General features: G+C 44.8%; 1 protein-coding gene across 1 annotated transcript in view; it reads right to left on the reverse strand.

The window, feature by feature from the left end:
• GABBR2 (gamma-aminobutyric acid type B receptor subunit 2) overlaps positions 1-19,506 on the reverse strand; it is a gene marked incomplete at both ends in the record, with an annotated part of 366,518 nt that overhangs the window by 177,758 nt on the left and 169,254 nt on the right. Inside the window, one exon of the mRNA XM_079706435.1 lies at positions 9,625-9,726. Within this exon, the coding sequence (XP_079562561.1) occupies positions 9,625-9,726 (102 nt within the window). The remainder of the gene's footprint in view (positions 1-9,624; positions 9,727-19,506) is intronic.

Below are 19,506 nucleotides of genomic sequence, written 5' to 3' on the forward strand. Positions count from 1 at the left end.
TCAGAAATAAATGAAAAAGAAATGAAGGAAACAATAGCTAAGATCAGTAAAACTAAAAGCTGGTTCTTTGAGAAGATAAAAAAAATTGATAAACCACTAGGCAGATTCATCAAGAAAAAAAGGGAGAAGACTCAAATCTATAGAATTAGAAATGAAAAAGGAGAAGTAACAACTGACACTGCAGAAACAAAAAGGATCGTGAGAGATTACTGCAAGCAACTATATGCCAAAAAAATGGACAACCTGGAAGAAATGGACAAATTCTTAGAAAAGCACAACCTTCTGAGACTGAACCAGGAAGAAATAGAAAATATAAACAGACAAATCATAAGCACTGAAATTGAAACTGTGATTAAAAATCTTCCAACAAACAAAAGCCCAGGACCAGATGGCTTCACAGGTGAACTCTATCAAACATTTAGAGAAGAGCTAGCACCTATCCTTCTCAAACTCTTCCAAAATATAGCAGAGGGAGGAACACTCCCAAACTCATTCTATGAGGCCACCATCACCCTGATACAAAACCATACAAAGATCACAAAGAAAGAAAACTACAGGCCAATATCACTGATGAACATACATGCAAAGATCCTCAACAAAATACTAGCAAACAGAATCCAAAAGCACATTAAAAGGATCATACACCATGACTAAGTGGGGTTTATCCCAGGAATCCAAGGATTCTTCAATATATGCAAATCAATCAATGTGATACACCATAGTAACAAATTAAAGGAGAAAAACCATATGATCATCTCAACAGATGAAGAAAAAGCTTTCAATAAAATTCAATACCCATTTATGATAAAAACCCTCCAGAAAGTAGGCATAGAAGAAACTTACCTGAACATAGTAAAGGCCATATATGACAAACCCAGAGCCAACATCGTTCTCAATGGTGAAAAACTGAAACCATTTCCTCTAAGATCAGGAACAAGACAAGGTTGTCCACTCTCACCACTATTATTCAACATAGTTTTGGAAGTTTTAGCCTCAGCAATCAGAGAAGAAAAAGAAATAAAAGGAATCCAAATTGGAAAAGAAGAAGTAAAGCTGTCACTGTTTGCAGATGACATGATTCTATACATAGAGAATCCTAAACATGCTACCAGAAAACTACTAGAGCTAATCAATGAATTTGGCAAAGTAGCAGGATACAAAATTAATGCACAGAAATCTCTTGCATTCCTATACACTAATGATGAAAAATCTGAATGAGAAATTAAGGAAACACTGCCATTTACCATTGCAATAAAAAGAATAAAATACCTAGGAATAAACCTACCTAAGGAGACAAAAGACCTGTATGCAGTAAACTATAAGACACTGATGAATGAAATTAAAGATGATACAAACAGATGGAGAGATATATCATGTTCTTGGATTGGAAGAATCAACATTGTGAAAATGACTCTGCTACCCAAAGCAATCTACAGATTCAATGCAATCCCTATGAAACTACCAATGGCATTTTTCTCAGAACTAGAATAAAAAAATTCACAATTTGTATGGAAACACAAAAGACCCCGAATAGCCAAAGCAATCTTGAGAAAGAAAAAAGGAGCTGGAGGAATCAGGCTCCTGGACTTCAGACTATACTACAAAGCTACAGTAATCAAGACAGTATGGTACTGGCACAAAAACAGAAATATAGATCTATGGAACAGGATAGAAAGCCCAGAGATAAACCCATGCACATATGGTCACCTTATTTTTGATAAAGGAGGCAAGAATATACAATGGAGAAAAGACAGCCTCTTCAATAAGCTGTGCTGGGAAAACTGGACAGCTACATGTAAAAGAATGAAATTAGAACACTCCCTAGCACCATACACAAAAATAAACTCAAAATGGATTAAAGACCTAAATGTAAGGCCAGACAGTATAAAACTCTTGGATGAAAACATAGGCAGAACACTCTATGACATAAATCACAGCAAGATCCTTTTTGACCCACCTTCTAGAGAAATGGAAATAATAACAAAAATAAATGTATGGGACCTAATGAAACTTAAAAGCTTTTGCACAGTACAGGAAAACATAAACAAGACGAAAAGACAACCCTCAGAATGGGAGAAAATATTTGCAAATGAAGCAACTGACAAAGGATTAATCTCCAAAATATGCAAGCAGTTCATGCAGCTCAATATCAAAAAAACAAACAACCCAATCTAAAAATGGGCAGAAGACCTAAACAGATATTTCTCCAAAGAAGATAAACAGATTGCCAACAAACACATGAAAGGATGCTCAACATCACTAATCATTAGAGAAATACAAATCAAAACTACAATGAGGTATCACCTCACACCAGTCAGAATGGTCATCATCAAAAAATCTACAAACAATAAATGCTGGAGAGGGTGTGGAGAAAAGGGAACCCTCTTGCACTGTTGGTGGGAATGTAAATTGATACAGCCACTATGGAGAACAGTATGAAGGTTCCTTAAAAAACTAAAAATAGAACTACCATACGACCCAGCAATCCCACTACTGGGCATATATCCTGAGAAAACCATAATTCAAAAAGAGACATGTACCATAATGTTCACTGCAGCACTATTTACAATAGCCAGGACATGGAAGCAACCTAAGTGTCCATTGACAGATGAATGGATAAAGAAGATGTGGCACATATATACAATGGAATATTACTCAGCCATAAAAAGAAATGAAATTGAGTTATTTGTAGTGAGGTGAATGGACCTAGAGACTGTCATACAGAGTGAAGTAATTCAGAAAGGGAAAAACGAATACTGTACGGTAACACATATATATGGAATCTAAAAAAAAAAAAAAAGGTTCTGAAGAACCTAGGAGCAGGACAGGAATAAAGATGCAGAGGTAGAAAATGGACTTGAGGACACGGGGAGCTATGACAAAGTGAGAGAGTGGCATGGACATATATACACTGCCAAATGTAAAACTGATAGCTAATGGGAAGCAGCCACATAGCACAGGGAGATCAGCTCGGTGCTTTGCGACCACCTAGAGGGGTGGGATTGGGAGGGTGGGAGGGAGATGCAAGAGGGAGGAGATATGGGGATGTATGTATAGCTGATTCACTTTGTTATAAAGCAGAAACTAACACACCATTGTAAAGCAATTATACTCCAATAAAAATGTTAAATATATATATATAGGGAAAAGATGACATTCTACTGAAACCTGAGATAATCTACCATAGTGTAGTATATTTTACCGCCTTTTTGCTCATTTTAACAGCACCAGGACAGTCCCAGTTTGACCATGTAGGACAAGAAAACTCCCTTACCTGACGTGGAGGAGAAACTGATGATGGAAGCTTGACGTCTACTCAAGAACGAGGAAGATGGGGGCCTTCTTCACCTCCCCACTTTTCCTTTGACTATAAAACCTTGGCTACTAAGTTCTCGGCATGGCACTCCCTTGCCTTCCTGTTTGTATCTCTCACAGCACTCTATACTAATAAGCTCTTTCCTTACCTGTCATTCTGCCTCTTGTTGAATTCTATGCCTAGACAGAAGAACCTATGCTCTACTAAGGCCTGGAATGCATTCTGTGGTTTCAAAATGAACAGAGGTGCACATCTGGAGCCTGGCGCTCACCCCCATAAAGCCTGGTGCTTCAGTGTGGGCACCATGGGAATACCCAGGGCTCTTCGAAGGATGGCCTCCCAGCCCAGACTGGCAACAGTTAACATTAAAGGTCCCTGACTGAAACAGGCCCAGAGTGAGCTTAAAGGCCTGGGGTCTTCATCACACAGAGATGGTTCTATTCCTGACTTTCTTTTAGACAAACTTTGATACATATCTGCTAAATCAGCCTGATTAATTCCATTATTCAGTTCCTCTATGTTCTTGCTTATTTTTGCCTGGCTGATCTGTCCAAGACTGCGAGAGAGACGCTGTGGCTCCCAATACTATTGTGTTTGTGTCAATTCTCCTTTGTATTTGAACAGGATTTTCTTTATATATTTCAGTGAGATGTAATTTATAGCAATAATGGTCCATGAGTGTGCTATTCTCAGGGAGAATTGTACCCTTATCTATAGAAAATGACTTCCTTAATCTTGTTTAACACCTGTACCTTGAATTCTCTTTATTCTAATGTAAACACTGGATCCTTGCTGCAGTTTGGTTTGCTTGATATACTTTTGCCTGACTTTTACCTTTGACCTTTCTGTGTCACTGTGTTGTAAATATAACTATAGTTAGTTCTTCAAAACACAATCTGAAAGTCTTTGCCTCTTCATAGGGAGTATGACCTATTTGAATTTATGGTCAGAATGACTATATTTGGTCTGCAGTTTTAGTTTATACTTTCTGGTTTTCACATTTGCTTTCTGTTTTATGATACGTGGACTAGATTTTCTTTGCTTTTATCTTCCATGTTTCAGGAGCTTCAGGCTCTGTTTGTATTACAGCATACTTACTGTTAAGTTATTCAAAGTCTTTTTTAACTTATATTTTTCTAATTATGAAACTCATAAGCAAAACAGTCTCTTTTGAGTCCCTTTCCTACTTAAGACCAGGAGTTTAGCACCCAATTTTTTTTTTACTCACTTCTTTGGCTCTGTTAATGGAATTTGGGTTTTTATATTTCAATTACTGTTATTACAGTATCTATTTGCATTGCATGTATATGCACGTTTGCTTTCAAAATGAATTTCTGCATCTGCATACACTTTTTTTTTTTTGTGGTACGCGGGCCTCTCACTGTTGTGGCCTCTCCCGCTGTGGAGAACAGGCTCTGGACGCACAGGCTCAGCAGCCATGGCTCACGGGCCCAGCCGCTCCGCGGCATGTGGGATCTTCCCGGACCGGGGCACGAACCCGTGTCCCCTGCATCGGCAGGCGGACCCTCAACCACTGTGCCACCAGGGAAGCCCTGCATACACTTTTATAACAACTTTTTATAACGACTACTTAGCTCTCTCTCCACGGGCTTTTGTGATCCCTGCTCACCTGCTTCTGTCATGACCTCAGCTATAAAGTTTGCTATCATTCTCGGCAGTCTGATAAAGGACTTCAAAGATTAACTGCAAGAAGGGCACTGGCTAGTAGTACATCATGTGAGTCTCACACATCGGAGAATGTCTCCCAGCTGCTCCATTATCTCTGGGATTGAATGTTGCAAGGGAGTTGAGGTGGCCTGGTTTTGCAACTTTGTGAGAAATTTGTTTTTTTCTGGGCTAGATACTTGTAGATTTTCCCCTTTCTGTTTGTATTTCAAAACTTCTGACAAAATGTGTCTGGGTATTACTCTCTATTCACCAATTCTGCTAGAATGCAGAAAGGCCAGCTAGACTGCACATACAGTCTGCGCATTTCCTTATGAAACTGTTGACTTTGTAATTTCAAAATGGTTGAATATCGGCAATTTTGTATGGTCCAATCTAGTAGATCTCTCTTGAGCCCACTTAAGTTTGTCACCTATTTTTTTTTTAAGTAAACTTCTTATTTGAGAATAGTTTTAGATTTATGGAAAAATCACAAAGAGAGTATATAGAGTTCCCATATGTCCTCACCCAGTTTCCCCTATTATTAACATCTTACGTTAATATAGTACATTTGTTATAAATAATGAATCAATATCAATTCATTATTAACTAAAGCTCATACTTTATTCAGATACCCTTAGTTCTTTTCTCTAGTGTCCTTTTTCTATTCCTGGGTCCCATTCAGGATACCACATTATATATCATTGTCATGTTTCTGTAGGCTACTTTTGGCTTAGACATTCCTTAGATTTGAAGACCTAGACAGTTTTGAGGAGCATTGGTCAGGTATTTTGCAGGATGGCCTGCAACTAGAATATACCTAATGTTTTTCTCATGGTTAGACTGGAGTTATAGGTTTTGGGGAGGAAGAACACAGAGGTAAAGTGCCCTTCTCACCACATCATATCAAATGTACATACTATCAACATGACTTATCACTGTTGATGCTGACCTTGGTCACCTGGTTGAGGTAGTTGCCAGATTCTTCCACTCTAAAGTTACTCTTCTTTTCCCCCCTTTTCATCCTGTGCTCTTTGGAAGGAAGTCACTTAACAAGTGGGTAGTTCTGCTCTACCTCCTTGGGCCTGAAATATCTACATAAATTATTTGGAATTCTTTGGCATAGGAGATTTGTCTATTCTCTCCCATTTACTTACTCAATCATGGGTATCTGTTTTATACTTTGGGTTATAATGCAATACCACTTTTATTTTATTGCTCAAATGTCCCAGCTTTGGCCATTGGGAGCTCTTTCAGTGGCTCTTTCAGTTGGCTGCTGTACTCTTCTGACACACCTCCATCAGTATGTGTTGTTGATGTGGTTTGAACACGTCCTTAACTTTCTGGCACTACAAGATGCTCCAGGATCATCCTGTATGTTTCCTGTCCCAGTCTTAGAGTCAGGCATTTCGCCAAGGAGCCCTGGTTCCTTTTCATGGAGAATGGTATTAGAAACCAAGATCTGGGTGGTAGTTGTGCTTGTTGATACTGAGATTCCTGTTTTGTTTTTGATTTTGGTTCTGTTTCATTTGTCCCAGTTTTCCCTTAGGATCTCCCTTCTCCAGTGTCCATAACTTATCTTTCCTCTCATTAGACTGATCTCTTTGCCCATTTCCTCTGAATTCTGGCAAAGCAATTCAAGATTTTTAGTTTCCTTGGCATTAACTCTGCTCTCTACTACCTCCAATGCAGATTTTAATTCTGCTAGTTGCTATTTAGTTTTCTTCCTTGTCCTCTGTACTTCCTTCTCTATCTTATCCCACAGGAAACCAGAGATCTGCTTGTTCTCTAAGCTTTCCAGAAGTTACTTTTCTTTGTTCCTGAGTATTTTATCCTTGTGTTCTCTGTTAGCTTTGTCTGTCCAGACTTGGTATTTTGTTTACACACACTCAGCAAATGTGTTGAGCAAATTAGGTTTGGTTCCAGGTGCTGGGGAATAAAACGGTGACCAAGACAGACAGAAACTGCTGCCTCCTAGAGCTTACATCCTAGTGGGAGGAGACAGATGACAAAACAACTGGGTAAAATGAATAGGAGGTCAGATATTATCGTGGGTTGATCTGTATCTCCCAAAGATATGTAGAAATCCTAACTCCTCATACCTCAGAATGTGACCTCATTTGAAAACAGGGTCGTTGTAGATGAAATTAGTTAAGATAAGGTCATATTGGAGTAGGGCAGGCTCTTAATCCCACATGACTAGTGTCCTAAGATGATGTGAAGAGAAAAGGGGGAAATGTCAGTGAAGGCAAAGACTGGAGTTACACAGCCGCAAGCCAAGGAACATCAAGGATTGCCAGTGATACTAGAAGCTTAGAGAAAGGTACGGAAGAGTCCCCAAGGCTGCTAGAGAGCATAGCCTTGCCGACATCTTGATCTTGGACTTCTGGCCTCAAGGTGTGAAAGAATAAACTTCTGTTGTTTTAAGCCACCTAGTTTGTGGTGCTTTGTTATGGCAGCCCCAGGAGACTGATAACAGATGTCCATCAGTGAAATGGAGAAAATTAGCAGAAAGGGGGGGTGGGAGTGCGAGGGGCAGGGATTTAAATTTTAAATAAAGCCTCTGGGAAAAGGGGACAACTGAGAAAAGACTAGAAGAAGATGCAAACAGGAGCCATGCGGGTTCTGGGGGAAGAGCGCTCCACACAGAGGGGACCCTTTGCCAACAGCCTGAGCGTGCTGTCCTTGGCTCGGCTCTCCCGGGCTTACGTGATGCTGGACTCCTTTCTCAGAACCGCAGCTGTGTGGGGCAGTGGAGAAGCTGGACCATGGCGTTGCCCAGATCTGAGTTTGAATTCCAACGCACCACTTTCCAGCTGGGTGACTAGGGGTGAGTTCTTAACCTCGTTGAGGCTCAAGCTCCCCATCTGTGAAACGGGGATACAAACATTCTCTCTGTCCCAGGGCTCTGGGGAGGGCTGAATGGGCAAGTGAAGGTCCAGGGCTCTGCAGGGGGGCCTGGCCCTTGCTCAATGCCCTGGAAAGGCCGGCTGCTGTTTTCCTCAGCGTTCATATCACTCCTGCTTCTGTTGGAATTGGCTGGCTGATGAGCAGAGCAACCAGGTCCATCCATCCCCAGTTTCTCGTAGACTTTCAACTAATGCGTCTGCTCCACACATAAAGGCTCTTTAAATTTTAAAGCCCACAGAATTCCGCCGGGTCTCTGAGGTGCAGGAAGCTATTTCCAGTGCCCACCCTGGGGAGACACTGCGTGTGGCAGGAGAATGTCAGGGCAGCACCAGAGCCCCGTCCACCCCAGCCCCACCCCAAGTGGTCCCTGCAGAGCAGGCACTCCGCTCCTCTGGATCCTCCGGGCCGCTGCACAGCCCGACTCCACCCTCAGACCACATCGTCTGTGGGGCGAGAGCTGGGCAGATCCAGTCCCAGACACCTAGGCTGCTAGCAGGCCCTCCCTAGCTGCGGTTTCCTCATCTGCAGAGGCTCCCAGGGCTGAAGCGTCAACGCAGGTGTGGTACCTGCTCCCGAGCAGGTGACAGACAACTGGCACTCTGCTCCCCTGCTCCCCATCTCTGGGTCTCAGTCTCCCCATATGTGAACTGAGGGCTTCATGAGCTCTAAACTGCCACCTGCTCTGACTGGTGTAACCTGGGACCAGCCCAAGAGAGAAGGGACATGTCAGCAGTTGGCATCTGGGGCCTCAGGAGACTTTCAATGTGGGCATGACGAATGGAAGAGTAAGGTGACAGCTCTAACTATGTCTGTACCTGCTTATAATCCCCCAGCAGCTCCCCACTGCCCTCAGGATAAAGGACCAAACTGCTTAGCTCAACATCCAAGGCTCATGGAAACTGGCTCCAAATTCTGTTTTCGGCCTCAGCTCTTTCCCACAGCCCCATCCCGATAGCCCAGCCTCTGGGAATTCCTGCTGATCCCAAGTCCACAGTGAGCATGGCTGTCCTGCCCTTTGATATTCACCCTGCAGGTCTCATTCCTGCCCATCCTCCGTGGCGCGTGGCGGAGCCTTGTCTGAACCCTCCCCGGGGAGGGATGAGTCACTTCCTCCCTTTGTTCCCCAGCCCCTCGGTTCCTGGTTCCCCTGAGAGGTATCTGCTTTCCTTACCAGCACTGAGTGACCTGAGGACACTGGCAGGCCTGACGGTGTCCGTGAGCCCAGGAGAGTGTCTGGCACAAACACGGTGTTTGAGAGAGTTTGGGGAATGAATGGACAGATGACAGGCAGGAACTACTTACAACTGGGCAAACATCTAGTTGACCCATCTGTCCCTGGAGTGAGCATCACTGGAGGGGGAGCTTTCAGTCCCAACAACAGTACTTCCTTGCTGGGGGTTTGGGCAAGAGAGTTACTCTCTCTGAGCCTCTTCACAACAGACATGATAATAATTGCGCCCTAGTTGCCTCTCAGGCTGGGTTGAGAGATACAGAATCACCCAGCAAGCTCCACATGGCTGTACACCTGGCAATCAGACCTCTGGCCAGTGCTGGACAACTAGCACTGGGGACAGCCAAGGGAAGCCAGCTTCTGAGAGCTTCTCCTCATATGTCAGATGCCAAGGATGAAGTGAGACAGCCTGAATTCGAGACTCCTTCAAAGTCAGGGGATTTGGGGAACCCCAGGAGCATGCGGTCCGTCTGTCCTCTGGGCTGTGGCCAGCTGCACCTACCTTAAGCTTTTTGACACTGGTGCAGGGATCATTGGAGAAGCTCTCAGTGTCTGAAATCTCGATGTCCTCACCATACAGAACCCCGGTCAGGTCGTTCCTCACCTGCCAGCAAAGAGAAAGCAGAGGGTGGGTGTGCTGGCGGCCACAAGAAGGGCCAGTTCAGAGGGGTTGTCCTGGGAAGTGGCTCAAATGGGCAAGGTGATTTTCTCCATCGACGCACAAAAGGAGTGGGTTTTATCTTCATTAAAAACTAGAGTGCCCCCTGGGGCCTTGGAGATCTCCCAGTCCCACTCCACACTTGACACATAGGCATAAGGAGGCCAGACAGGGAACTGGCTTACTAAAGTTGCCCAGGAATTTCCTGGAAGCATTAAGACAAGCATCCAAGTCTCTGGAGTTTCATGCTGGTGTTTCATACTATCTCCAAATCAGATTAGTTAAGTACATCACGCTGTCTCCAAATCAGACTATTCAAATACTTCTTTATTTATATTTTGCATTATTTATTTGCAATATTACTTCATTTCTAGGGTGAAGAAATAGCTGAGGTATTCATACAGACAAAGTAAAACAGAGGAGAGAGTAAGGGGGTATGGAATCAGCCTGAGATGTTAAACATAACTATGTGTCTGCTGACACACAGAATGACTAACATCTATGTGCTTGGAAAGGAGAGAGCTGCAAACTCCAGTGTTCACACCGACTAGCCAATGTGTGAAGCAGCCTGTGTGGAAGGATACTAGGGAGTGGTGGGGACTGTGGCAAACTGGTGACTATATGCCTCACCTAAAGATGGCACTTGCTGCTCAGCTCCAAACATGCTATGCCAGAATGTTGGTCCAGAGTCACCAGACCTTCTGATTTTGGGGGAGTGAAATCAGAAATCCAGATTTTTATTTTTATTTATTTTTTGGCCACGCTGCACAGTATGCAGGATCTTAGTTCCCCAACCATGGCTCAAACCTGTGCCCCCTGCAATGGAAGCACGGAATCTTAACCACTGGACAGCCAGGGAAGTCTCTAGGTTTTTAAAATACAGGATCTCCCACATTTTAAAATGTTGATATTATTTTCAATTTTTTTAAAAAACAAAGTTAGGACCCAAACAAATAAATCTGAAATCTGTATCTGGCCCATGTCCATGACTATATACCCTCTGACATAAAGCCATGGAAATGAGACTGTGTGTTTTAGTAGAAAGAACCAGGTGGGAGTTTTGGGACCCAAGTTCCAGGTCTTGCTCTGGCACTGAGTTGCTTGTGACTTCGGCCTCTCTGTGTGAGCCTTTCCATCTTAGGGCTTCAGTCTCCTCCTCTTCAGGAGAAGATGATCTTTAAGAGCCCTTCTTGTTCCTACCCATTAAGATGGTTATTATCAAAAACCAAAACCCAGCAAGTGTTGATGAGGATGGGGATAAATTGGAACCTTTGTGCACTGTTAAAATTACCCATCATATGGTAATATGATCCAGCAATTCTACTTCTGGGTATATACCCAAAAGAATTGAAAGCAGGGACTCAAAGAGATATTTGGACACTCATGTGCATAGCAGCATTATTCACAAGAGCAAAAGGTGGAAGCAACCCAAATGTCCATCAACAGATGAATGGATAAACAAGTTGTGGTTTATACATACAATGGAATGTTATTCCGCCTTAAAAAGGAATGAAATTTTGATACATGCTACAACATGGATGAACCTTGAAGACATTATGCTAAATGAAATAAGTCAGATGCAAAAGGACAAATATTGTAAGATTCCACCTAGATGAGGTACCTAGAGTAGTCAAATTCATAGAGACATAAGAGACATAGGAGAACAGTAGCTCCTAGGGGCTGGGGGCTGGGGGAATGAAGAGTTATGGGTACAGAGTATCTGTTTGGGATAATGGAAAGTTCTGGAGATGGCTGGTGGTGCCTCTTGCACAACAATATGAAGGTACTTAATGCCTCTGCACTGTAAATTTAAAAATGGTTAAAATGGTAAATTTGATGTTATGTACATTTTACCATGATAAAAAAAAAAAGCACTTCTTGTTTCAACAAGTGGTGGATCCTCCCAATGTATGTATCAAAATGTTTTGAATAATTTGGCCCTGAATGTCACAGGATGGTCACTGGGAAGCCACCACCATAGAAGGGGAACAAAGGGGGTTTCAGTGGGAACTGCTGTATTTCATTTCTTTAAAAGAAATATGACGCAAATAGAGCAAAATGTGAACACATTAATTCTGGGCGGCTAGTCCATGGGTGTTTGGTGTTCTGTGCTTTTCTGAATCCTCGAAATACTTTGCAATAAACGTTTTGTAAAAAGAATGACACTGCCGCAGTCAGGGTGAACCTTGCCCATCCTTAGTTTTTACCTCTATTTTGATGGAAGATTGGGAGCTAGTTGCTTGAAAAACAAGTTGACTTTGCCATTACAGTTCATTTCTGCTGCGTCAAATCCTTTTTGCTTTTTTTAAAAAATAAATTTTATTTATTTATTTTTGGTTGCATTGGGTCTTCGTTGCTACATGCGGGTTTTCTCTAGTTGCGGTGAGCAGGGGTTACTCTTCATTGCAGTGCACAGGCCTCTCACTGCGGTGGCTTCTCTTGTTGCGGAGCACGGGCTCTAGGCATGAGGGCTTCAGTAGTTGTGGTGCACGGGCTCAGTAGTTGTGGCTCGTGGGCTCTAGAGCGCAGGCTCAGCAGCTGTGGCGCATGGGCTTAATTGCTCCGCGGCATATGGGATCTTCCTGGACCAGGGCTCAAAGCCGTGTCCCCTGCATTGGCAGGCGGGTTCCCAACCACTGCGCCACCAGGGAAGTCCCTCAAATCCTTTTTGGATGCAGGTGGGGTTCCATTATTAGTTTTGTGTGTCATGAGGGTGCTGTGGAGCAACAACAATTATTAAACACAGAAAATGTGCAAACTCGGCCCTGCTGGAAGGCAACACAGCCAATGCACAGACTACCAAGGTATGCACAGTCGAGCCGCGGCTCTCCACGTCCATGCCACCCAAAGCTAGGGAAACTACTCGAACTCTCTTGAGTCTCAGTCTTTTCACCTATAAAATGAGGGCAATACAGCATGTAACTTACAGGGCCCAGCAAAAACACTGAGGATGCCGAATGGCTTTGGAAATTCTAAAGTTCTTTACGCTGCTTAAAAGCTGGAATGATCATTTCCAGGCATAAAACGCAGCATCAAGGCTGTCAGTGGCTTGGAGTATCTATCTATGAGTAAGTGTGTGCATAAGAGCTGTATGTAATTAACGGCAGAAAAAATATTTTATAGGCAGTCAGAACTCGAAACAAACAAAACCAAAACACCCTAGAGGTCACCTCATTCTGCCCCTAATTTCACAAATGAGGAAACTGAGGTGTGACTCCCAGGCCAGTGCTCTCAGAATGGTCCCAGGCCGGCTCTGCTGGATCCTGCCAGATGTGGACAGTTCCTAAGGCTTATGAGCCAGAATGGGTCAGAACAGATGGTTGGTGACATTAGGCACTCACTAACCATAATTCCAGCACAAAGAAGTCTGCTTAGCTTGAGCATTTATTCTAATGGACTTTATTAGGGAAAGCAAATGGAAAAAAGCAGTGATAAATGATAGTTTTAAATAACCAAAGCATGTTAAAGAAATAATGCAATTGATCTACCTCACAAGGAAAAAAATCCACACTCTCAGTGTGGCTAGAAGGATCATTCATTGCACTGGTTAAAGATTATTAAGTAAGTTAGAAAAAAGACAGCTTTTTTTTTTTTTCATTCTGGTACTGCAGGTATCTCCTGTTTCACAGGGCCAATATCTTTTATCAGCTTGCTAAAAACCACATTTCAGCAAACTGAATCCTATTTTTTATTCACCTCTACTATAAAAGCAGAAATATGTTCTTCCTGGAAAGGAGTGACACTTAATTCTCAAGAAAATAAAATACATTCACACATACACACACACTCAAGTATAGCCAGAGTCCCACTGGGGCCTAATCTGCATATGGGGCCCAGGGAGGCAGCCATCAGGAGTCTGATTTGCTGAAAGGCCCTGGCCATCCTGGGAGGAAGGGGGAGAGATGGGTGCTGATGGGTAGGGAAGGGACAGAGAAGAAGGTTGCCCCATCACCTGGAAGGGAGGGTCAGGGCTGCCAGTGGAGTGAGGAAGACCATGAGTGGGGCCCTGAGTGCTGCTAGAAGGGAGATTAGGAAGGGTTGAGTCCTTAAAAGCTGGGTCCTCGGGGCCAGCTCACAGGGCTAAGATTGCCTAAGGGAAGAACTCTCCCTGCTTCTGGAGCAATGAATCCCAGCCCTGGCCATCGGAGCAAATCTGAAAGGAGCACAACTCACTAGGCACCAGGGAGAACCAGTGGGTCGGAGCTCTAGGAATAAATAATCGAAAATAGGCTTGGAGGCAACAGCTGTTGATTTTTTCCCCCAAGAACTGTTATGGCCTGTGGATGCGAAGTCATACCAGAAAGCGTGTCCCTAAAGCAGTGGTTCTCAAGGTGTGGCCCCTGGACCAGTAACATCAGCATCACCTGAGGGAACTTGTTAGAAATGCAAATTCTCGGGCCCACCTCAGACCTACTGGGTCAGACACTCTGGGGTGGGGTCCAGCAATCTGTGTTTTAGTCAGCCCTCCAGGTGATTCTGATATATGTTCAAGTTTGAGGACCACTGTCCTAAAGAAGGCAGGACAAGTTTTAAGCAAACCATTGATATGGTATGAAAAAATGCTATCTATGGCTTGGATATTTTCTGCTTGATTAGGAGACCACAATGTGTTGACCTGAGTAAGGCAATTACCAAAAGGGTGAGCAGGACTGGGATTCACATTTAAAAAGGTATCACATCTAGAACGTGGAGGGGACAATCACCCTCTGGTCTGCCCACCTCAGAGCACACCTGGAGTGTTGGGCTCAGTTCTGGGTGCATTTATCAGGGATTGTGACAAAGTGGCTCAGGCTCAGAGGAGAGAGGTGTGGCTATGACAGGGACCAAGAACCCTTTAGAAGACCATGGACATGGTGGCGGGGGTGTTGGGAGTAAAAGGTCACAAGGGGTGACACCAATGACTCCTCAGGAGTGGTGAGGAGTGGCACCAATTGGCGACAGCAATTCCCAGTGCAGCCTTGGGAATCAAAGATCCAAATCCAAGAATTTTAACACTTAAGACTCCAAGCTCTAGGGAAGTCCAACATCTTGAAAGAAGTCAAGAGCCAGGCAGAATCAGTGGCTTTGGGGGAAAGTTCAGAGCTGGGAGGACCGTCCTGCTCAGGCTGAGTGGCAGAAAATGCTGTCAGGTCAGATCAGCTGTCTAAACTGTGGGCCCAGTGGGTCTATACACGACCTTCCCTCCCAGCTGGTTCACGGGCTATAGGAGAAGGGGTGACAGGGACTTGACACTCCAGTGAAGGCATCACAATGGCCTCGCTCCTCCAACTGAGCGCACAGCCCCCATCCACAGGCTCGGCATTGGGGATACACAGCTGGTCCTGCGAGATGTAGGGGGAGAAGCGGACAGGCTGGAGAAGGAAAAGAGGATCAGAGGAAAAGACACGAAGCTAATGGAATTAGGAAAAGAGTATAGGTGAACAGACTATTCGGGAGAATTTTCTGGCTTAGCATAACTGAGTCCATGTGACCCATTTTAAGCATAATGTGGGTCCACCCTGTTCTACCAGGGAGGCTTGTCACCACCTCTGAGCAGGTCACAGTGCCACTCCACCTGCAGGCCTTCTCCCTGCTCTGAAGGCTGCACCTCTCCACTCACACACCCCAGATGCCCAGATGATTCTCCCTCTCCGGAAATCACCCAGTGATTGGGCTTATGAAATAACAGCATTATGTGTCCCACCCTGAATAACTGCCATGTGGGTCAGGCTGTTCTTTCCGCCCATGCTGTCCCTGCTTCAGGGTCCCAGGACCACATCTGCATGCCCTGCCAGGTTCCTGTCCCCCTGCAACTTTCTGCTGCCCACAGGTACGGCCAATTAACTCCCTGCCCCTATAGCCAATTAACTCTCTCCCTGAGGTGAGATCCCCCACCTCAGCCTTGGAACTCCCCTTTCTCCAGCAAGGTAATGTAAGGAGCCTGAGGTCAGGAGGCCAGGGGTTTCAGCCCCCTGCCAGCCTGGAAAGGGGCCTTCTTAGACCTCAAGCTTTCAATCAGGGCTCCTGCTTCATTCCTGGGGCTGGAATTCTGTCTCTTGTCCAGTCACTCCCTGGCCTCTGGGCTTGAGTCCCTTTTTGCACTGCTACCTATAGTGCCTGGTCATTCCAGAATGGGGCCCTGTTTGTTCTTCCCAGTCTCTCTCATTCATTCATTCATTCATTTATTCATTCATAATATTGACATCTCTTCTGTTCCAGTCACCATGTGAAATAATACCAGGGTTCTGATGGAGAGCAAATCCATTCTTGGGTCTCTATCTAGAGGGGGTGAGAGACATTAATCAGATAATTACCCTGGTACCTACAAGACAAGGTGCTCAAGTTCAGGGGCATGCATCCAGGAGAGGCTAACATAGAGAAGTCAGATCTAGGCCAGAAGGTAGGGCAGAGAAGGATTCCAGGATGAGGAGCAACACACTGCAAAGGTCCTACAGAGGGAGAGAGCTGGTAGGAAACCTAAGAGAGCTGCGCTGGTCTGAAGCACAGCATGGGCAGGGGCTGGGGGAAAGCTGTTGGAATGAAATGAGAAAGAAGAGGTGGACAGGAGAAGACCACGAGAGCCTCATAATTTACAGGAAAGATTCTGGTCTCGAGCCTAAGAACAGTGGGAAGCCTTCACAAGGTTCCAGGAAGAGGGTTGCATGATTAGAACTGGGTTTTTTTGTTTGTTTGTTTGTTTGTTTTTTTGCGGTATGCGGGCCTCTCACTGTAGTGGCCTCTCCCATTGCGGAGCACAGGCTCCAGATGCGCAGGCTCAGCGGCCATGGCGCATGGGCCCAGCTGCTCCGCAGCATGTGGGATCTTCCCGGACTGGGGCACGAACTCGTGTCTCCTGCATCGGCAGGCGGACTCTCAACCACTGCGCCACCAGGGAAGCCCTAGAACTGTGTTTTAAAACCAAGACTCAGGCTGCTATGGGACCAGTGAGGGCAGGTGCATGAGGGAACAGGAAGGCCATTGAGGCAGCTACAGAACCATCCACATGAGAGATTCTGGAGGCTGGATGAGGAGATGGTGGTGGAGGTGACATGAACTGACCCACTTGGGGATATATTTGGGGCAACTAATAATCTGTATTAGTCATCTATTGCTGTGTAACAAATTATCCCACAACTTAGTGGCTTAAAACAAGAAACGGTTATTATCTCACACAGTTTCCATGGACCAGGACTGTGGGAGTGACTTAGCTGGGTGCTATGGCCAGGGTCTTTCATGAGGTATTTTCAAGATGTTGACTGCGGCTGCATGTTAGAATCACCTGGGAGTCTTTAAAAACTACTGATGCCTTGGCTGCATCCTAAGCCAATTACAGTCCCTGAGATAGGACCCAGGCATCAGCACTTTTAGAGGTCTCCAGGTGATTCCAACATGTAGCTAAAGTTGAGAACCACAAATGAAGGGGTAAAAGCCACAGAGCTGCCAGGCTCACAGCTAGGTTGCCAGCCTCCTAAAAGCCCCCCAAGTCACCTACTCCTACCTTCTCCAGGTTCTGGGCACCATCTTCCTTTACAGCTGGGACTTCTCTCCTACCCCAATCAACAGTTATGTCTCATCTTTAATCCCCAGATCCTTCTACTCCTGGCCCCCAGCACCACGAGCAGATCCTGACCATGTCAGAAGGGAGAAGGGTGAGAAGGAAAGCAAGGAGAAGGGAATGACGGAGAGACGGACAGTAAGAAAAGGAGGAACAGAGGATTATTACAGCTGTAAGTTCTCCCATTCGGACCACATGGCCCAGGTGGGGAAGGCTCTGATGGAGCAAGTGAAATGCAAAGTGGAGGCGAGGCCGTGGGGACTATCAGAGGCCCCAGGACACTTGGCTTCTGGGGCCAGTAGTTCCCCAGACACCTTCCCTAAGGAGGCCACGGCGCCAGCTGAGGAATCATCCAGAAAGGCGGAGATCCAGGTAAAGATGGGGAGAACCAGGTCTGCACCACATGCACTTTACAACTCTTTGAAAATTCTAATTAGGTTACGAAATGAACTTGAGAGCAAAGCGAATTCCCAGCTCTCCTACGGAAGCCGAGGTAACCTACTTTGTCATTCAAATACACTTGCTATATATAGCCCTAGATTGTGCTGAAATGTCACTCCTCTTACCTGACTAAAGAGTATAATTATAGATTTACTTCTATTCATTCATGAAATGTGTCTTCACTTGATTAAACGGTTCATTCAAGGAAAATCCATTAAAATATGGAACATGTTAAAATGTGGCTCATTAGAGGCAGAGGGCACTGCTGTAGTTAAGATGCTAATTAGGATAAACAGGCATTTAAAACACTCAAATCTTTGAATAATTCAGGTCACTTTTACTGGGGCTGGAGCTCCCCAGGAACCACCATTAATTTAAGCTAATTAAAAAATTAGCCTGGAGAAGAGTAGACCAAGGCAGGAAGTGATGGCCGACTTCAAACACTGAAGGGTTGTCATGTGGAATGGAGGGCACCTGGTTCTGGGCAGCCCTGTGTTGGAGGTGGGGCCAACAGGTAGATGGGTCAGGAAAGCAGATTTTGGCTTAAAGCCAAAATGAACTTTCTAGTGATGGGGTAGGCAAATTTGGTAATGAGCTCCCTGTCATCAGAGGTGTGCAAGTAGAAGCTGGTCGGGATGCTGGAGAGGGGATTTTTCTTCCACCGCCAGTGTTTGTGGTTCTAGGAGAGTAAGTTTCAAAATCCCACTTGCCCCCACTTTTTGCCTTTTTGAATTTTAGAGTTGCTAAAGCAGTTCTCTGCAGCTCTGAAGTTTTTCAAAGATATGAGGCATGCAGTTTGAGTCCCAGAGAAACATACCCATGTGGTTATATTTCTACCTTTCTAAACCTGATGAGCACTCGTTGAAAAAATTGTTCCTTTTGAAAAATGGAGCCATCTAATTTTCAGATTTCTACAAATAATTTTAACCTATAGTTGGAGTTAAGTATAACTGAAACTTTTAAAAAAGGGTAAATACATAAGTGAACATGTACTAGATCTACTGCTCATATGTGATACTTGCACAGGCACCATGACATTTGCATGTTCACACTGCAGAGCCAGTGGGTTAGATGGTGACCGCCAAAAAGGTACGTCCAAGTCCTAACCATCAGAACCTATGGATGTGACCTTATTTAGAAAAAGGGTCTTTGTAGATGTAATTAATTTAAGGATCATCCTGGATTACCTGGATGGGCCCTAAATCCAGTGATAAGTGTCCTTATAAGAGAAAGGCAGAGGGAGATTTGGGACACAGAGGCATAAGGGAGAAGGCAATGTGAAGACAGAGGCAGAGACAGGAGTGATGTGGCTACAAGCCAAGGAACACCTGGACCCACCAGAAGCTGGAAGAGGTAAGGAAGGATTCTCTCCTTAGAGCCTTTCAGTGAGAGCATGGCCTCACTGATACCTTGATTTCAGAACTCTGGCCTCCAGAACTGTAAGAGAATGAATTCTGTTGCTTTCAGCCACAGTTTGTGGTGCCTTGTTACGGCAGCCCCAGGAAACTAACACATCTGGGGCCTCCTGAGACCTGGCAATTTGTTGGTTCATACCACATTCCCATGGTTAAGCCCAGGCTTACTGTCCTGTTTACACCCTCACATCACAGGCTAAGTTTTCCCAAAGGGAATCTGGTTTCCCTCTACTCAATGGCCACTTGTCTGTCCCAAAGAAAAATGGTTTTTCTCACTTCCCCAGAGTTACCAAGAGCAGAAAAACAAGTGTGTGTGTGTGGGGGGGGGGGGGGTTG

Source organism: Hyperoodon ampullatus (genome assembly GCF_949752795.1).
Source record: "Hyperoodon ampullatus genome assembly, chromosome: 6".
Classification (NCBI taxonomy): Eukaryota; Metazoa; Chordata; class Mammalia; order Artiodactyla; family Ziphiidae; genus Hyperoodon; species Hyperoodon ampullatus.